Genomic DNA, 17,972 nt, shown 5'->3' on the forward strand with positions numbered 1-17,972 from the left:
ATATAATATACAAGTTTCACTTTTTAAATGGAATTACTGAAATCAATCTACTTTTTCATGATATTCTAATTTTATGACCAGCACCTGTAGAACGTCAGACTAGCTGTGCAATTCCACAGTGCAGCCACCTTACTCATGGTAACTCTTGAGCAGAACTGGTCAAATAAGTATTCGATTTTATCACCACTAACAGAAAATAAGCTCCAGATGTCTTGAAGGCCTGCAGTTCTCAACAGTGCAGACTGATGTTAAGCATAATAAAGCATGAGATTCAGTAACAGTGTAATCACATTATTGTTACATTTGGATTGCCTTTATGTATAATTTGCAGCAGTGTTTGTAGCAGCACAATAATAAGTCTACTTTTCATCTTGAAAATAATCTTAAACAACATACATGAAAAAGAAATTATATTTCTAAAGCAGTGAGCAAGGTAAAGTCATTCTTTTAAAATGTTTTAAAAAGCAGGTGTCTGGTCTTTTTTTTTTGTTTTGTCACGTGCTTATTTTTATGTTAGGCAAACATTTCTCTATGTTAATAAGAATAAACATTATCTCTATGCAAAACCAGACCTACCTCCTCCATGCGATAGTCTCCGAAAACATAAACATAATCACCTGGCCTCCCAGCAAATCTGTACAAACAAACAACCAGATTGCATTCAATGAATTTGATGCCTTGTCTTTTTTAAATTGAGGAAAAAAATAACTAAAAAAAACAGGTTGAAACCCACCTGCCCTTGAAGAAGGCAACATAGAAAATAGGGGCAAAGGCGTTCATGGATTTCAGGAAGAAAGACTTAAAGATTAACCGCTCTTCAAACTCTTCCTCGGTCTTAGGAAGTTCTGGTGACAAAAACAATTTCAATGTGTTAACAATACAGTGAAATCCAATGCTGTAACAAACTTGTACAACTTAACCGTTACATAAATCTAATTAAATTATTCAAATATGCTAAAGTGCATACATATTATGTGATTCATTGTTTTCATCTGTAAATGTTTCTCTATATAAACATCATGTCTGTAGAGCGAAATAAACCCTGTGAATAATTAACCACCCTTTTTCAGTGGTTTGCTTTATAACAGAATTAAACACCATACCAAGCTCAGTCAGCCACACAGCGATTGCTCCATAGACCTCTTCCAATACCAGAACGACCAACATGTTGAGGACGATGCCTGTGGTGGTTACGGTCATTCTCACACTGGCCTTGGCTTCGGGATCAGGGTTCATGGACCAAACACTTAACATGCAGATGCGATAAACTACCACACCAAACACTGCAGAAAAGGTGACAAAAATCTAGAAATAAACAAAAAAAATGGAGAAAAAGACATGGTTAAAAATAATTATTTAAAATGAGAATGCAATTAAAGTCATGGTGCATTTAAAGATTTTGTTTTGGACAATATTTTCTGTTTTCTTTAAAAGGGGTCAGGCTTTCCTGAAGATTTTTCAAACTTTCTGAAGATTTCCCAAACATTTTCAATAAAAACTTTTTTCAACTGACTTAATTTTTTTTTAAATCAAAATCAAAGAATTTTTTTTCAACACATTTAAAAAATAATAAGCATTATGATCACAGGCTTTTTTTATCTAAAAAAAGAAAAATAACTTTACAAATCCATTTAGATACTAAAAAAGCGAAACTTAAATGAAACAAAATAAAATGCAGCAAAGAAATATAAAGTAAATATTGCTCTGAATCACTTTAAATACAATAACATAGCAGCTGATTGAAAGACCAATGAAGACTGACTCCATAAGTATCCAAACTTTATACATTTTGAAAAATCCAAATTATGCAGAAAAACAAAACAAAACAAATAGATTGTGATATTCGTAAGAAATGAATCACCTGATTTTGATGAACTACCTGTTACATCAAAATAACCATAATAACCCTCTGTCTATTAATCCACCCGACCCTTCTGTTTATCAAAAGATTAACTATAAGGTCGACAAAGAGACAGATGGCAAATAGAAAGGTGAGAACATGAAGAGAGTCTGAGTGCAGTACCAGCAGCAGTAAGGTGGACACATTGATGAGATAACCTGACAGGTGATCCTCAATGTCCAAGGACTCGGGTTCTGCCTGTTAAGGCAAAGATACTTATTACTTGTCCACAAAAACAACATCATCCTTCAAATTACATTATTCTGTGTGATGGGAAGTACAGTTCTGCATAGATAAACACTTTTCAACAGTGGGGAGGTTGCATGTTTGGCTTCTGAAAGGACAGAAATCTCCTCCCCTTTCTCCTCTCCCTCCTCCGCTTTATGTCTCTGTCAGTAATCTGGGCTAATCTCAGCCAGCTAATCTGCTTTGGGCTCAACCATACACAGTGCAGGGAGGGGGTTTATTGTCTACTAATATAAAAACTAATATACTACTAATATCAAAAATATGCCCTAAAATTATTTCACAATAAGTTCCTATTATAAACAATATCAAATGGTAAAGTTTGTCCTAAGATCAAATGTTACTGTGGTAGCTTATTTGTATAAATGGTTCAATAATACGGTATATGGATGTGCTTCATCAGTAGTTCCAGCCGTTTATTGTGCAGTGAAGAGGTACCTGTGAGGTCAGCATCTGGTCCGTTTCTCCATCTACACCTTCTCCAGAATGAGTCATCTAAAATAAAGGACAGATGGTAGAGCATGAGAGAAAACCTTTAAACCATTAAACGTTTGATAGCTGAAAGGAATCTGAACCTTTAAATGTAAACAAACCTTCTTTTTAGCCAGTGATTTTAATTTTGCCTTCTTCTCCTGAAGAGCTTCTTCATATTCAGGTCGCAGTTCATCCTGCAGTGTGCATGCAAACAAGTCAAATTACAGCATATTTGAAGTCTATATTTCAGGTGTGAAAAAAAGACAGTCACTATAAGCAAAATGTGGAGAAATATGTTGAAAATGTTAAGAATATTTATACAAAAAGGCCTTTTTAGCATTGACATAGCAGATTCTTCTACGTTTTTGGATAACACTATATTTAACCAGTAAGAATAAAAAAAAATAAATGATTCAAATTATCAGAATTATTACACATTTTTATTGGAATACATTTTATGAAACCAACCTCCAAGGAGACATTAGCATTAGTTTTATTTTGTTTCTTTACATTTCCAGTGACTGTATTGTTGTTGATGTTGTTTTGATTAAATCTATTCTATTCTATTCTATTCTTTTCTATTCTATTCTATTTTATTCTATTCTATTCTTTTCTATTCTATTCTATTCTATTCTATTCTATTCTATTCTATTCTGTAAAACTCTATTCTTTTCACGTTAAAGAGTTAAACTTTTATATCAAACATCCTACCTGAACTCGCTCCTTCAGGCAGGAGAAGACATGAGAAAGACAGAGAGAACACAGGCGTTAGACTGTTATGTTTTGAGTTGCAACCTTGCTGTGCCCTTTAAGGCCAGGATCAATCACGTTACTGTTCTTTAAAGCGTAACTGTCTGGCAGCAAGAGCGGTGTTTTGCTTTTGAAAGGCAAGTAAGAGGTCAGGAAGTAATGAGAGACTTCCAGGAATAAGAGCATTACGTCTGTGCTTTCTCTATGTTGTAAAATGTTCTCTGAGGCCATTACAAGTTTCCTTTTTTCAAGGGGAGAAATAAGGGTAGGATTGTTTACTTTTATGTGACACAACAACAAATACATGTTAGTGTGTGTGTGCTCCTGTTTTAGAATAAGAATGAAGACAGGTTTCAGTTTTTAACCTTTGGAGTAAGAACATTTTCATGAAGCGAAAACATTTTGGCTGGTCCTGGGGTGCTTTTTTGGTAATAGTTAGGTTTAGGCCTAAGGTGTGAATTGGGTCACGGTTAGGGTGAGGTATGCACTGGTAAGGGTTAGGCTAGGGTTAGTTTAGGCTGAGGGTTATTGTGAGGGTTAGGGCATAGAAAGGTTTGGAAATGACAGAAAATCAGTAGAAGTCAATGGGAGTGAACTCATGGTTCTCGCTACCTATACTCAATGAGAATAAGTGTGTGTGCTCAATGGAGTGTGTTGGTAATGTCCAAACATGAAAAACAACCTATTTTATTACCTCCTCATGCTCTAAGCTCGTCAGGTCCCATGAATGTTTCAGACACATCTGTCTCCTCTTCCAGTGTTCAAGGAAACATGCAGCTAAAAAAGATTATATACACAAGATATAACCTTTCACAGAGAAATACAAAATCTGATGTTTTTGATTTACATCAAGCTTGAAAATCCCCACTGTGTTTATATTTTTAAAAGCATTAGAGGGCAGCTGGGTGTGTTCAGCTCTAATTGGAAATTACTAAGCCAAACTTAACCAATCATTTCAACCCAATCATTTCACTCACCTCACTACTTAAACCATTTGCACATTTTTATTTTGTTACTAAAATCAAATTGTCATCTTTTAAGATTTTATAATAGTACAACATCAACCATGCTGTGGATGTTTGACTTTCTTTTTTTGTAAAAATGATTATCTTAAAGCTACAGTGTGTAATTTTCAGCGACATCTAACGTTCAGACTGCAGACCACAGCAACATAAACATCTCCCCCCCACCGCTTCTCCCCCCTAACAGTACGGCGAGCGTTACGGGACAAAATGTCTTCCACGACGTCCGCATCACCTACCTTCTCAAGTGATGAGGTTTGTTTACATAGATAATTTTAATACTGCCATCTATTGTTCAGTACCGTCTCAGTTCATCTCTCTCAACTTGCCGTAGTTACTTTCGAGCGTAATGGGCGATCTAGCATGCTAGTTTGTTGAGAGACCCGCTCCTATGTAATTATAAATAACGAATTCTAAGGCAATGCAAATATTAAGGTTAAGAGGCTGAGCTCGTAGATGATGATAAATAACATATTTATGTATAATATATTACATTTCTGACTGTATATCCCTGTAAATATTACACACTGTAGCTTTAAATGTGTTGCATATACTTGTGTTGAGTACCCCCTGAGTTGATCCTTTGTAAAACAACCTCTCAAATGTATAACAGCTGTAAGTCTTTTTTGGAGCATCTCCTCATTATAAAAATTTAGCCTAAATGTTTTATCTTCTTATTATTTTGTAAAACAGCTCAGCCTCAGTTTGACTAGCTAGAGAATATTGGTGAATAAAAATATTATGTGTTGAAATAAATTACTGCAGACAGTAACAGACAGAGACTTATTTCAAACTTTTACCAGGGTCAGACTAATGCAACTAAGAAAATGACTGCATAAAAAACATCTCAAGTACTGCACTGAGTGGAGCCTATACAATATATACAGACCACTGTACTTAGTGCTAAAGTATTGGACGTCTAATCTAATCAAGGAGAGCAGCACAAACAATAGATCAGTTGTTGTTGCTTTAATTGAGTGAGGTTAGATTTTAAAAAGATGTAGAAAATATGTATTGGTATTTATAAAAAGAAAAACATTAAATGCAAGGCAAGCATTTCAACACTTAATAAAGAAAGATATATTAGTATACTCTTATAGTATTTCAAAAGGTGCATCTACTGTATGTAGTGGTAAAGAATAATTAGATTATCATCTTAACACCTCCTGTCTGTTTCCAAGCCAATTTAAGCTGGGAGAAGATTTTTTTCTGTCCTGCATCTGCTTTTCTAATAATGAGCCGAAAACATTATTGTTGGTGAATTCTTATGACCTCTAACCGTGGTCAAACAATGGATTATTTACTAATTGAGGGTGTGGGAGTCTTTCTGTCATTGGCATGTTAATTGAACTGGTCATACCTGCATTAACATTTAAAAAAAAAAGTGCATAGTAGGTGTATATAGTTACCCCACAGGGACATGAAGATAGCAAAGAGAACAGTGGCGCCATTGTCGAACAGGTATGAGGCTCGGGCCAGTGAACACACTGAACTCAATCGCCAGTAATCACACACAGCATCACACAGTGGACACATTGTGATGTTCAGGTTGTCATCACAAGTCTCCTGACTGAATAATACAAAGTGAAGCAAATAGAAATACATGATTTTAATCTCTAAATGTTTAGACGTATTAATTTTGATGAGCATATTTAAACTTCTGCCTACCTTGGCACATTGGTATCTACGGTAAATATGCCATACAAGAAGACAATGATGCCCAGCACAGAGGGTGGTATGAGAAGCTGAGTATAGACACCCAGCCAGGCAAAATATAACCCAATTTGCTCTCCAAAGTACTTCCTGTAGAGAGAGAAGATAATTAATCTAGAATAATTCATATTTTGTGTGTCATTTAGACACAGTTTAAATAACTCAAAAACATTTTTTATGGTATTGAATCAAGAAGTTCTAAAATACTTGTATCGTGTTATCTGTATGTTTTCATACCAAGCAGACTTTAGAATGATTGACAATTAGGAGGACCAATTATTTTGATGATCCACCCAGAAAAAGAACACCCTCCACTATACCTTTAACTATGTGTGACTATACTGTAAAATGCAGTTACAAGCAATCACAGAATAATAAATGTGGTTGATAAAGCTTCTCCATACCTGATTAGGTCAACAGGCTGATATTTGAACATGACACCATAGTTGGCCCACTCTTCATGGAGAAGCTGAAAAATATACAGAGGTATAATATATCTGTTTATAAAACGGAAAGCTGTTTCTGCCTCATTGCATCTTGATTGGCTCCAACAAATATATTGAACCAATTATTTACAAGGTCTTTCCAAAGAAAGTAACTTCTATTGAAACTCACCTGTCTGTCATTCCGTTGATCTTTTCCTCCTTTCCATGTAAATGAACCCTAGAAGCAGTCACATATTTTAAGCTCATGCATATTTAGATATTGCAATAGTAGTTGGTCAGACTGCAAACTGTATTGGATTTCCCCTCTACAATGTGTGTGCTGTTCCTTTTGGGTGGTATATGTTAATTGGACTGTGATAACTTTGATTTAATATAAACTAATATAATTGAAAATATAATATGTTGTTTGATATGGAGGTAACATTTGTTTTCAAATGTTAAACTACAAAAACGCAAAATAAAAAAAAATAAAAACACAGAGAAAAACCAAAGAACAGTTGGATAACTGTTTTCAGTTTACTCACATCGTGCAGAGGGAAGGCAGAAATGTAAACACCTCGAGCCAGCAATGAGTTGATGCCTTAGACGCAAAAACAGAGGATAAAACAAAATCTATAATGAGACCACTGGGAATAGATGAGAAAAGAATGGAACATTTATGAAAACGTTTTTAACAGCTGCTGAACTTGATGCATACAGTCTTAAAACACTGCCTATTTTCTTGCTGGTTAATGTGAAAGAAGGTTAGATGATAAAAGCCTTTTAACAGTTACTTTCGTAATAGCCAAATGACAAGAAAAAATTATAATTTTGAAATATAGCCTTTTGTTTTAGTTTTAGTTTTAAAGGCCCACAGAATTGCTTTTTCCATTGGCTGGTTTAGGGTTATCCCAATTTTGCAATATTACAGCCTTTTAAAGATTAGGACTTTTTAAAAGTAATTAAATTCATTTATTTACCTACGCAGCCTACTTAAGTAAATTCCATCCAGGTCCCTTAGAAATGGGAAACCTACAGCCCTTATAATTCATTTTATACAAAACATTGTCTCTTATTTTGAAGTGAATTGCTCTGCTTTACTTTAAACCTTTCCTGTGAAACCTTCTTAAAAGTGAGTTAAAGCAAGGTCTGTTGACTATAGTCTAAAAAGTTACAATTTAAAAAAAAAATCTAGCTCCACTTCAATGACACATTTTGGGGAAACCTTAAATGTACTATAATTGTAGACCCATAGATGAAGCGCATCTACAAATTAAAGCAAGATAACGAATCAAGACCTAAAATAGAGGCTATGCCTAATTGTATTGCCTTGGCAGCATGCAGAGCCAGGAATTTTAGACACATCTAAATCTATCAATAGTTTAAACTCACCTGTGGTTTGGCAAGTGCGTGTGCAGGTAGTACGTGAAATTATCTCAGCAACCTGGTAGCAGACATATTATTAGTCATCTACCTAAATCAACAAAAATACTTAGCAGCATTTCATCATACTACCCATAGTTTCACAGACTAGAGGTTCTATTCCATGAACTTTGCCTTAGTTTTGCCTGCTACTTTCAGTAAAATTCTTGCAACAAACGGGTTACCTTCATGGAATTTGGAAGTTAATATTGAGAAGTTAAAGGATTTTTTTAAAGAACTCTTTAGGAACTTAAGAAATACTTCCCATGACTTTCATTGATCTTCCTAGAAGCTGTCATCAACCTCCATTCATGGAACTTTTCTGGTATTCACCAGGTACTTTCCATTAATTTAAAGAAGCTTTCATGGAGGTTTATCTTAATTATTGCATACTGGTTGTTTGTGGAATCTTTATTCAGCTTCAATGGAACTTACTCAAGTTCTATATGGTATCTGGAAAGTCCCATGTCAATTTAAAAAAACAAAAAAACTTAAAATTGAAATACTGCAAATGTTTCTGAAAGGTTTCAGGAAAGTACCTGAAGAATATCAAGGAAGTACTTCATTGGTTTCTGAAAAGTTCCACACACAGTCAATTCCTTGAGAGCTTCATACAATATCTGACAGATTGCTCTAAAGTTCTCAAAATACATACTCCTGTTTCCTAAGGGAACCTTCGAGTTCTAGAAAGTAAAAAGTAAGTCCAATGAAAGTTCTGGAATTGATCCAATTAGATTCCAGGAAAATGATTTGTAGTGTGAGGAATTGCTGTTGAGTCAATGAGTCGATGCAATCAACTGGTTTTCCTTAGAAAACTTTTAATCAATTTTACTGTATGATCTGGTTGAATTGTAAAGTGCCTTGAGGAGATATGTGTTTTGAATTGGTGCTATATAAATAAAGTGAATTGAAACTAAATTGAAATCCCATAACAAACACATTGAGGTTGTTCATGGAGACCTCAAGAAAAATCTGGCTAATAGTATAAAGTGCTACAAAATATTCCATACAGAAGACATTTGGAAGATATGATCTCATAGACTCACTATTCTGCTCCTTGTTGCATTGTCAAATAAAGTTGCTGTTGACTTGATGTCATACCTGCAGGAAATTGCAATATGAGAAGGAATTACTATCTTTTCAATTGCAGGTGTGTATCTATTTCTGTTTTGCATTTGAAAGTTTTGAAAAATTGGAACAATGTGAGAGGCAAACAGCCTGTTATATAAATTAGTACTAAACATGATTGAATTTAACCATAAAAGAACACCAAACATATAAAAGCCGAGGTACTTACAGGTGCAGCTTGTCTCTGATGAATGAGTGTTTGAGGGTTTTGAAATGGACACGCGACTGCGAGTCTTGGTGGATGTCATTGTTGGGGACATGGGGCTGAAATGGTCTGTTAAGTTGGTTGACAACAGTATCCCACATTCCAACAATGCCTGTCCTTTTCCGCAATTCACATTTCTGTTTAAGTGAAACAAAAGTAAATGAAAAATAATAATAATGTTTGGTTCAGAGATCTAATAGTTATCTGCATTTTATAGATTTCTAAAAAAGTAGATGGTAATTAGCTATGACTTTATGAACATTTATATTACTGTTTTAGCAACTTGGACCGACTTTTTGGGGGGATATTATGGTTATAGTGATAACAGTATCCAGAATATTCATATAGTCATATATAAGCCAGGATGCTGCAGTTTTAGCATATTATAATTGCTCAGTCTCTATGTATCCTGCTTGTATTGATAATCTGCAAAACTCTGCCAGCAAGTGTCTAATAAAACCAATATATTCACTATTCAAAGTGGAAAACCCCTTACCTTTTTCACAGCGACCTTAATCTTCTGTAACTCTGCTTCACGACTGAGAATTGACCATGGGATGTGCAGTCGAATAAAGCTGATGCCATTTGACTTCTACACAGAAAACACATAGAAAAAAGAATAAGAAGAAACGAGAACAAAATTATGTATCACAGATTAAGCTGACAGTGCAAAAGTGATCTAGAACTAAGTACAAATTTCTTAAATTAAGTGTATTTACCCTTATTTACATATTTAAAGAAAAAAGAACTTATTTAGATTAACTTTTTTGCAGTGTAAATCAGTAGCAAACATTTGTTTAGCTCTCTGTTCATTACAAAATCACCATTCAGTGTTTCAGTAACGTTTTATGATCGTCTGTTTTTGTTGACTGAGAATCATATAAGATAGACGTCTAGTTAATATTTCCTGCTGCTGGTTTTCAACAGAACACCATGCCAAGAGAGGAGAATCTTTATCAATTACCTAAAAGAGGGAAGTTCTAAATGTTCTAAATAAGAAAACATTTCAGAACAATTTGAAGTCAAACCTTTCAGGAAGAAAAATATCCATGAGTAAAAACACATTTAGGAGTGTTGCTGTTCTAAAGGAACTGCTCTAAACTTAAAGGTTTGGAAATAAAACATTTTGCCAATCATTTCAAACTCTTTCTGAAAGTTGCTTATTTTGAAATTTGCCCATGGCAAAAAAAGACAAGCTGCATGAAATTTTAAAATTTAAAGGCCTCACTTTTAACAATATATAGTTAATTATTTACAATTCTGGTAAAAAAGAAGAAAAAAAAAGAAAATGGAGACCATTTCGTTTAGAGAAATTTCCAAAGTTAATAATTTTCAATCAAAAAACGGACATATCAAAAAAGGTCTGCAATATAGTTTTCCTCTGGACAAATGAATCCTGATGTCAGATGGCTGATGGCAGCAAGCTATACCTGTTTTGTAAAAAAAACAAAAAAAAAAACTAGCAAAATAAACCAGACTATCAGCACAAATATGTTATATCGACAATGAAGTGTGGTGATGAAAGAGACATTGATTTAGGCTTCTTTGCAGTCACAGAACCTATGTTCCTTGGCGGCATTAGGTCGACCAAAAAAACTTCTCGGTCATAAATAACGATCCAGCAAAACATAGCATAAAATCTACAACAGACTCACCAAAAAAGAAATCAAACATTGTTCACATGAGAAATGCTCAAGGTACACAGACGCAAATTGTTTAATAATAAGTTACCTTGGCCCCTGCTGCACAAGCAGCTGGATGCTTGAGTATGCTTAGTTTTTACCTTGACTACAATACCAAACTAAAGGTTTCAAACAGTGTTGTAGATTTATCTTCAGTCTATAACAATTGAATACATGCTGCTGGCCCAAAGTATCTGCTCATAAAATACTTTCTTAGTACTTGAAATTATTTAGATCATTAAACAATTTTAAATGAATAATCACATGAGTAAAGACAGAAAAACAGTTTGCAAAGAAAGTTACGATTTAATAACGGAAAACAGCTGCTGCAAAACCCAAACTGCACCCTATCTTAAGCTCATGAAGCGATCGCCGGACATTGTGCTTTAAGGGGAGTGGCGGTCTAGTGGTTAGGGCATACAACTTGGAATCCTGAGGTTCTGAGTTTGAGCCTCACTCCCACAGACTACCACTCTGGGTCTCTGAGCAAAGACCCTTAACCCCACACTGCTCCCTGGGCACTGCACAGTGGCAGCCCACTCCTCCCCAAGGGGATTGGTTAAGTGCAGAGTTAAATTTCTCCAATGTGACATCAATAAAGATCATTATCATTTGTCTATCACTGATCAGAATTCATAGTTTAGCTAGTTAGGGTATATTGTCCAGGGTATAAGGTAGCAAAATGGCATTAAAATATCGCTACCTTTTAAATTTTTGGTACAATGTTCTCTTTCTGAAAAGTGCCACTTTTGTCTCAGTGCTCAAAAAAACATTTAAAAAACTCTTGAGAGCCTTTTAAATGGTAGGCTGGGAAATAGGGCTTTGCACTCATTGCTTAGATAATGAGCGTGTAACTGAGTAACTGGAGCGTGAAACGTGTAACAAAAGTAATTTCCCTCTGGGATTATTAAAGTATTTCTGATTCTGATTCTTAGAAGTGCAGCTCTTTCAGACACAAATCAATGACTTAGTTCAGAGTTAATGGGTTGCTATATATTACCAATAGATATGTTAATAATTTGAGAACTAATCAGGTACAACCTTTGTAATCAGGGATCCTAAATAAATGCTTAAGTGTAGCATCCCTTCAGCATACACTTTCAATAGTGAATGACTCCCTAAGAAGGTCTTGTAATCCACCCCTTGGCTCAAGTTACTTACAGACAGCGTTTTTTAATCTGCATCCAAAACAGCATCCAATTTAACCTACCAGCAAATGTTGTTCAGAGACCAACACAACAAAATGCTACAATGTAGATTTTTTTAACATTTCAGAGACAGAAGGTTGTACCCACTTCTTTGTCACGTTCAATCTGTAGTCCAGCCTCCAGCAGTCCAGCTTCAAACTCCTCCCTCATAAGAGCCTTCTCCTCCTCAGAAAGCTTTGAGTCTTCTGCATCTCCCGCTGCTCCGCCTGCCTCCCCAGATTCTGCTTCCGTCTCCAGTCGAACTGGTAGAATTATTGGCAAATTCCCATTGGATGAAATTGATAATCTGGGTTTAGAACCCCGCCTCTTTTTGCATTTGTAACAAAGTACATAGTCCACTTTTCTCTTGCCATCAGCAAAAAAGAGTCCAGGTCCAAGATCAATGCCAGAATCCTTACAAACAAACAAACAGACAAACAGGTATAGATTTAAGTTACTAATTGATTAACACTATGAAACCAATTTCAAGGTCTTCAAAGGCAATCTGTATTCATCCCAAACTGTTATCTTACTGGTGGTGGGGGCTCATTGCTGTCAGGTGGGGTGACAGCTCCTCCATTTGCAGCATCAAGTCCAAACCCAGACAGCGATCGTGCCAGTGACACAAGCTTTGCTGAGTGAAAGGCCGATGACTCACTCATTGCTTTGGTAAAGGATATCTGCTCTTTTCCGTTTCATCCCTCTGTTGGAATGAGAAAGGTAAAATCTGCAATGTATTTACTTTAAATATGTGATGTGGTTCACATGGGTGTAGTGGTGGAATCGTTCGGTTTTTTTGTTTGTTTTTTTTGGGGGGATTTGAAAGCATAAGATATTTTATATAATATTATATATATGTGTATCTAAAAAATATTAGCAAATCTTAAATCTTTAAAAAAAAAGTGAGACTCTATTTATAATTGCACATTCCTTTTTTATATTTCTATCCTTTTATTTGTAGATATCAGCTCAAAGTCTATGGATTACTTCAAAACAATGATATCAACATTTAAAATCTTTGTGTACATTTACATATTTAGCATTTAAACGGTTGTGAAAATGGGAATTTTGAACATTTCAAGAGAAAGCCCCATGGAACACCATAGAACATTTAAGGAAAAGACAGGAAAAAAAAATCCTAGGCAGTCTTAACAATTTTCAAAATTATTGTCATGACAAAGATTAAGTGCTTGTGGTTGCTCCGCAGTATAGATAAGGAGCATTAAAGATTTAAGATGTGCCAAAGTGGCAACATGTAGCTGGTCACGCTGATAAGATGTAGGTGGCCATCCCTACCGAATGAGGAACCTCACCTGAGCAGTGACGACCAGGGAGATGCTTCAGATCACAGTTTCCAGCTAATAAAGAATGTCTTGGAAGTGAATAATATCCATTTCAACCATTTAGTAAGATTTGCTTATATGTAAATTTGAAGGAAAGTTAAGTTTTGAATGACACGATCCACAGTGAAAGTGTGCTTGTTCTAACATAAAAGCTCTGGAGAAAATCTAATCTGTCCTGTCTTTCACTAATTTGAAGGTGCAGGTTTAAGATTAAGCAGCTGCAGCTTTAATCTGTTGGGGTAATTTGGTAAGTGGGCACATTTTCTGGATGTAAGAATAAAATCCACTGTTGTTTGTCATTACAATGGGGGAGCGGCTGCCCCTTTATTGTGTCCAAATAATTGAAAAATGAGCGCCTCAGTGATGAGGACACATTGTATGTTTTTTTTTATTTTCGTACGTGCCCTTTAAAAGGCTGTGCATGCAAGTGCCAAGTTCTGCTACTTTCTTTCTCCTTTTTGTCAGCTGTTATTTAGAATCCGCCACTCCTGTCTGTTTCTTTCCAGAGTTCAATGTAGTGCTCTTTAAACTCAGAAGTGAGCATTTGCGAGAAGTTTGGTCAAAGCTTGATGGACTGGAGAGAACAGAATAATGAAGTCTGTATTTTCAAGGAGTCACGAAGAATGTAAAACAACGCGGAAACAATAGATTACAGATTAATAAATTATTTTAATAATCGTCAACTAATTTAGTAATGGATTAATCCTAACATTTTGCATTCAGGTTGAGAAACAGCTTTTGTCTATATACAGTATATGCTTTATCCAATAGTCTTCTAAGAGTGAAGTTTTAGCTTTACTTGGTTTAAATTCTGTGTTAAATTCTCTTTAAGGAATTTAATTTTGGCACACAATTATGAATCGATGAATCGAAAAAAGAATTGACAGATCAATCGATTAGCAAAATAATAGTTAACTTATTAATTAACTCAACAACATAGAATGGGGGAGGTAAGCAGGATGTGGAATTGGAGTGTCAAAAACCTAACAAATTTTTAAAGACAGACCTTAAATATGTGGCTTTGCCTAGTCCATTTCACATCACAAGTTAAAATACTAACATTTACAGTGTAAATATTTAAAAGTAAGATAGTGCTCGATAAAACACAACAAAAAAAAGAAACAATAAAGAAAAATGTTCTATTTTTACTGAAATGTACCTTTTTGTCACTATTGCTGGGGATTTATTTAATGCAAAATACTTATTTTACTTTTTTTTTTTTTTGCATGAATTTGAAGCTGTTTTACTTCTTTACTGTATTTGTGTTTGACCTAAGACCCATAAATCCCCAAAACTCAAATACAGAACTTTCCCTCAGGCAATAAGCGGAAGGTCTACAAAGACACTTACTTAAAGTAATGGTTGAAGAGAAGCTCCTACAAAATACTCAGTAATCCACATACATAATGGTCCCAGGAAAGATCTGCACATAATCTGTCCATCCACTTCGCAAACAGGAAAAGCTGTGAGACATGTAAACACAGCAACAGTAAACCAAACTGCATGTGCTCACTATGCACATTGCTTTAACTATCAGTCCTTCTACACATGTGTACCAACTTGACCGATAATCCTAATTAACCAAGCATTAGCAAGAGTAGAGCCAAGATGCAACTGAAGACTATCACCTCAGACTTAGCCCTTCACACTTAGTGCACTGAGACTGCTGCAGTCTGTTCCAACTCTTGTGTTGTTTTGACCAGATGAGTCTGAAGTTTAGAAGTCCAAAAAACAGTATTAATTTATATTATCAACAGACAACAATGGTAACTCTGCATGTGATTATTTTACTTTTCAGTAGAAACAATAAGAAACCAAACTGGTCTCTTTTAACACCCAAATGTTAAACTTCTGAGTGTTTTTCATTAAGTTTGTGTCTTGTTTTAAATTTTAGAATCACAATGTCTCAAATTGATCCCCGGTAAAATGCTCCCTTAACTTTCCTATTTTAGGATTGGGTTGATGAAATGGTGGCTTTCCTCTGCTGATGATCATTGTCTTGTTAATAAAACAAGTTTAAAGCCTCAGATAACAGAGGAAACCAAGTTCAACAATCTACTTCCCTGCCGTCTCTAAATGTGACAACTTTTTGCTGGAAAATCGTACAGGTTGACAGCACTTCGTTAGTGACATAATGCGTTAAAAAATGTTGGAGTCTGATCATAATTTACAACTTCTTTATTCAGTTTAATATCTTGAATTGGATTGATTACATATGTTCTAGATAAAACATATCCCATTTTACCTATCAGCTCTAAAATCAGACTGAATTTATTGTTTTACTTCTGCGCATCTAGATTAGATTAGATTAGATTAGAGACTTTGGACCTGTGAACTTTGGTTTTGTAATCATTCACTGTTCCATCCTTCCCCGCCCTCTGGTTCAAGTCATTGTCCTGTTTTTTCTTTTTTTATTCTCCCAGGTGCATTGTTTCTGTCCATTTTTATGGATACTACAGAGTTTTTTGTATGCCCTTTGTGTTTAAAACACCATCTATCACCTACATTTTTGAGTGTCTTGGTAAAAATGTTAACTATCTGGTGGGGGTATTGTACTTTGATCAAAAATAGGTATGCAAACATCCAATACATGATCATACAATTACTTTTTTACTCTTTTTTTAATGAAAAATGTTTACAAAAATGTTTTTTTGCACACATTTAGGTTGCTTTCCCATTACATTGCTGGGAAAATAGCTATGAAATTGTAGAGTAATCTGTGATTAAAGAAAATTGATTGAATTTATAAGTTAGATTCAATAAATAGTTACCGGTACTCATATCCCCAATAAGAGAGAGAGAGAGAGCTATAGGTTTAACTAATCTGCAACAAATTCCCTGTGAAGAGCAAAGGTAATTGACCTAGAATCATGATACCTACCAGCCATTAATGCTCCTGCTGCTTTAAAGACTGTTTACACTGTGGACATGAATCAACATCGCATACATTTCTTTAAAGAAATCTGCAACGCTGCGTCACAATTTGTGCGTTTATGTGAGTAGTTCTGTTGCTTTGAACTAAATATTGAACTTTACCCTGATGTGTGGTGGATTTAGGTGGATGCCCCAAACTTTAAATTTCATATTTGGTTCTGATGCGACGGTAAAACAAAATCTCTTCTGGTCAATAATGTTGCATATTATTATGTTTTATATTTAGGAGGCGGCGTTGGGGAGAGTGCGCCACTGCGTGTGCGCCTCAGCGCGGGGGCTTAAAGGCTTGTAAGCCTGCCGTGAGCGCAACCCTGCACCCTCACATTGACCCAAACAGGAACCACATCTCCAAATCCAAGCAAATTACACAACCCGGTTTAAAAAACAAACAAACAAACAAAAAAAGAACAAATCCTACTGGATTATTTCACCCTAACAATGATACAAAGTATTTGGGTGGGATTTGTTTGAAATTAAACTTAGTTGATATTCAAGTCCTTCATCGTGTAGGCCTATAAGGTTTTTGAAAAGTCTGACAAAAAACAAAACAAAGCTAGGCTTACGTCACATTACACCATTTCCTCCTTTGCTAATTAATCCCGAGATAGATGCTTCACTACGCTGATCATCATATGTGGTTAATTAAAAGCAACAGTTGTGCGCACACAGAAAACATTCAGTGCATCGCTTTGAAGACAACATGTAATAAACAATTAAAACCCTGAATTAGTTTTATTAACTTATCTGGCTAAGAACAAACAAATCACATAAAAAAAACAATATGTAAAAAGATGCTGCAAATCTACCAGAGGGCATATAATAACCCAAAAGAGACTAGATGAATTAAACGCACCTAATAGCTAAGAAAATATAGACAGGAAACTCACCAGCGTCCGTGGGAAACAGTTATATGTTAGGGGGATAAATGATAAGACATGTCACTGCCTGAAGCGCTGAGATGGTGGACAATCCGCGCGCGCTCTCGGAACCACTGGCTTATTGCGCGCGAGCAGGGCTGCTAATTCCCCGAGCAGTCCACGCAGAGAAGGAAGGAAGGTGTGGGTATATTACTGAGCCTCGCATGTGTGCGGGAAACAGCAGAGAACGAAGAGCTTAGAGGTGAACACTCTTCCACATCTATCTATCTATCTATCTATCTATCTATCTATCTATCTATCTATCTATCTAATGGAAAAATAAGTATTGTTTTTATATATAAACCAGTAAACAATACTGAAGATCAAGCTGCTCCATTAACAGATACCTTTAGTTTAAGGCCAAATCTCTACCAGGGTTTGCATAAATGCAAACATTTCAGTTTAAGATTTGCAGTAATCTTATACAATTTGAGATCCTCTATCATGGGGATATTCATTTGACCTTTTCTGTATGGAATTTGCATGCTTTCTTTGGGTTTCTGTCTGGGTCCCACTGATATAAAAACCTTTTGCAGCTACTCTAAAATGTCCTTAGATGTGATGCAGCTATTTTTCCTGTATGCCCCTGTGCTGTCTTGTGACAGACTGACCTGTCCAAAATCT

The 17,972-nt window shown here is 35.4% G+C and overlaps 1 protein-coding gene across 1 annotated transcript in view; it reads right to left on the reverse strand.

Moving 5' to 3' along the window:
• The window catches only part of LOC107102392 (anoctamin-1-like), a 30,884-nt gene extending 13,468 nt beyond the window's left edge, over positions 1 to 17,416 (reverse strand). The window contains exons 1-21 of the mRNA XM_015401680.1: positions 17,319 to 17,416; positions 14,848 to 14,960; positions 12,688 to 12,857; positions 12,263 to 12,568; positions 9,782 to 9,877; positions 9,250 to 9,422; positions 8,999 to 9,053; positions 7,923 to 7,974; positions 7,076 to 7,131; positions 6,721 to 6,768; positions 6,510 to 6,574; positions 6,061 to 6,195; positions 5,802 to 5,962; positions 4,065 to 4,147; positions 3,332 to 3,343; positions 2,740 to 2,814; positions 2,585 to 2,641; positions 2,024 to 2,098; positions 1,104 to 1,305; positions 734 to 845; positions 577 to 634 (exon numbers count right to left, since the gene is read on the reverse strand). Coding sequence (XP_015257166.1) covers positions 577 to 634; positions 734 to 845; positions 1,104 to 1,305; positions 2,024 to 2,098; positions 2,585 to 2,641; positions 2,740 to 2,814; positions 3,332 to 3,343; positions 4,065 to 4,147; positions 5,802 to 5,962; positions 6,061 to 6,195; positions 6,510 to 6,574; positions 6,721 to 6,768; positions 7,076 to 7,131; positions 7,923 to 7,974; positions 8,999 to 9,053; positions 9,250 to 9,422; positions 9,782 to 9,877; positions 12,263 to 12,568; positions 12,688 to 12,816 — 1,950 coding nt within the window. The 5' untranslated portion in view covers positions 12,817 to 12,857; positions 14,848 to 14,960; positions 17,319 to 17,416. The remainder of the gene's footprint in view (positions 1 to 576; positions 635 to 733; positions 846 to 1,103; positions 1,306 to 2,023; positions 2,099 to 2,584; positions 2,642 to 2,739; positions 2,815 to 3,331; positions 3,344 to 4,064; positions 4,148 to 5,801; positions 5,963 to 6,060; positions 6,196 to 6,509; positions 6,575 to 6,720; positions 6,769 to 7,075; positions 7,132 to 7,922; positions 7,975 to 8,998; positions 9,054 to 9,249; positions 9,423 to 9,781; positions 9,878 to 12,262; positions 12,569 to 12,687; positions 12,858 to 14,847; positions 14,961 to 17,318) is intronic.
• Between the last annotated feature and the right edge of the window lie 556 nt (positions 17,417 to 17,972).

This window comes from Cyprinodon variegatus, unplaced genomic scaffold (genome assembly GCF_000732505.1).
Source record: "Cyprinodon variegatus isolate N-32 unplaced genomic scaffold, C_variegatus-1.0 Scaffold1249, whole genome shotgun sequence".
Lineage (NCBI taxonomy): Eukaryota > Metazoa > Chordata > Actinopteri > Cyprinodontiformes > Cyprinodontidae > Cyprinodon > Cyprinodon variegatus.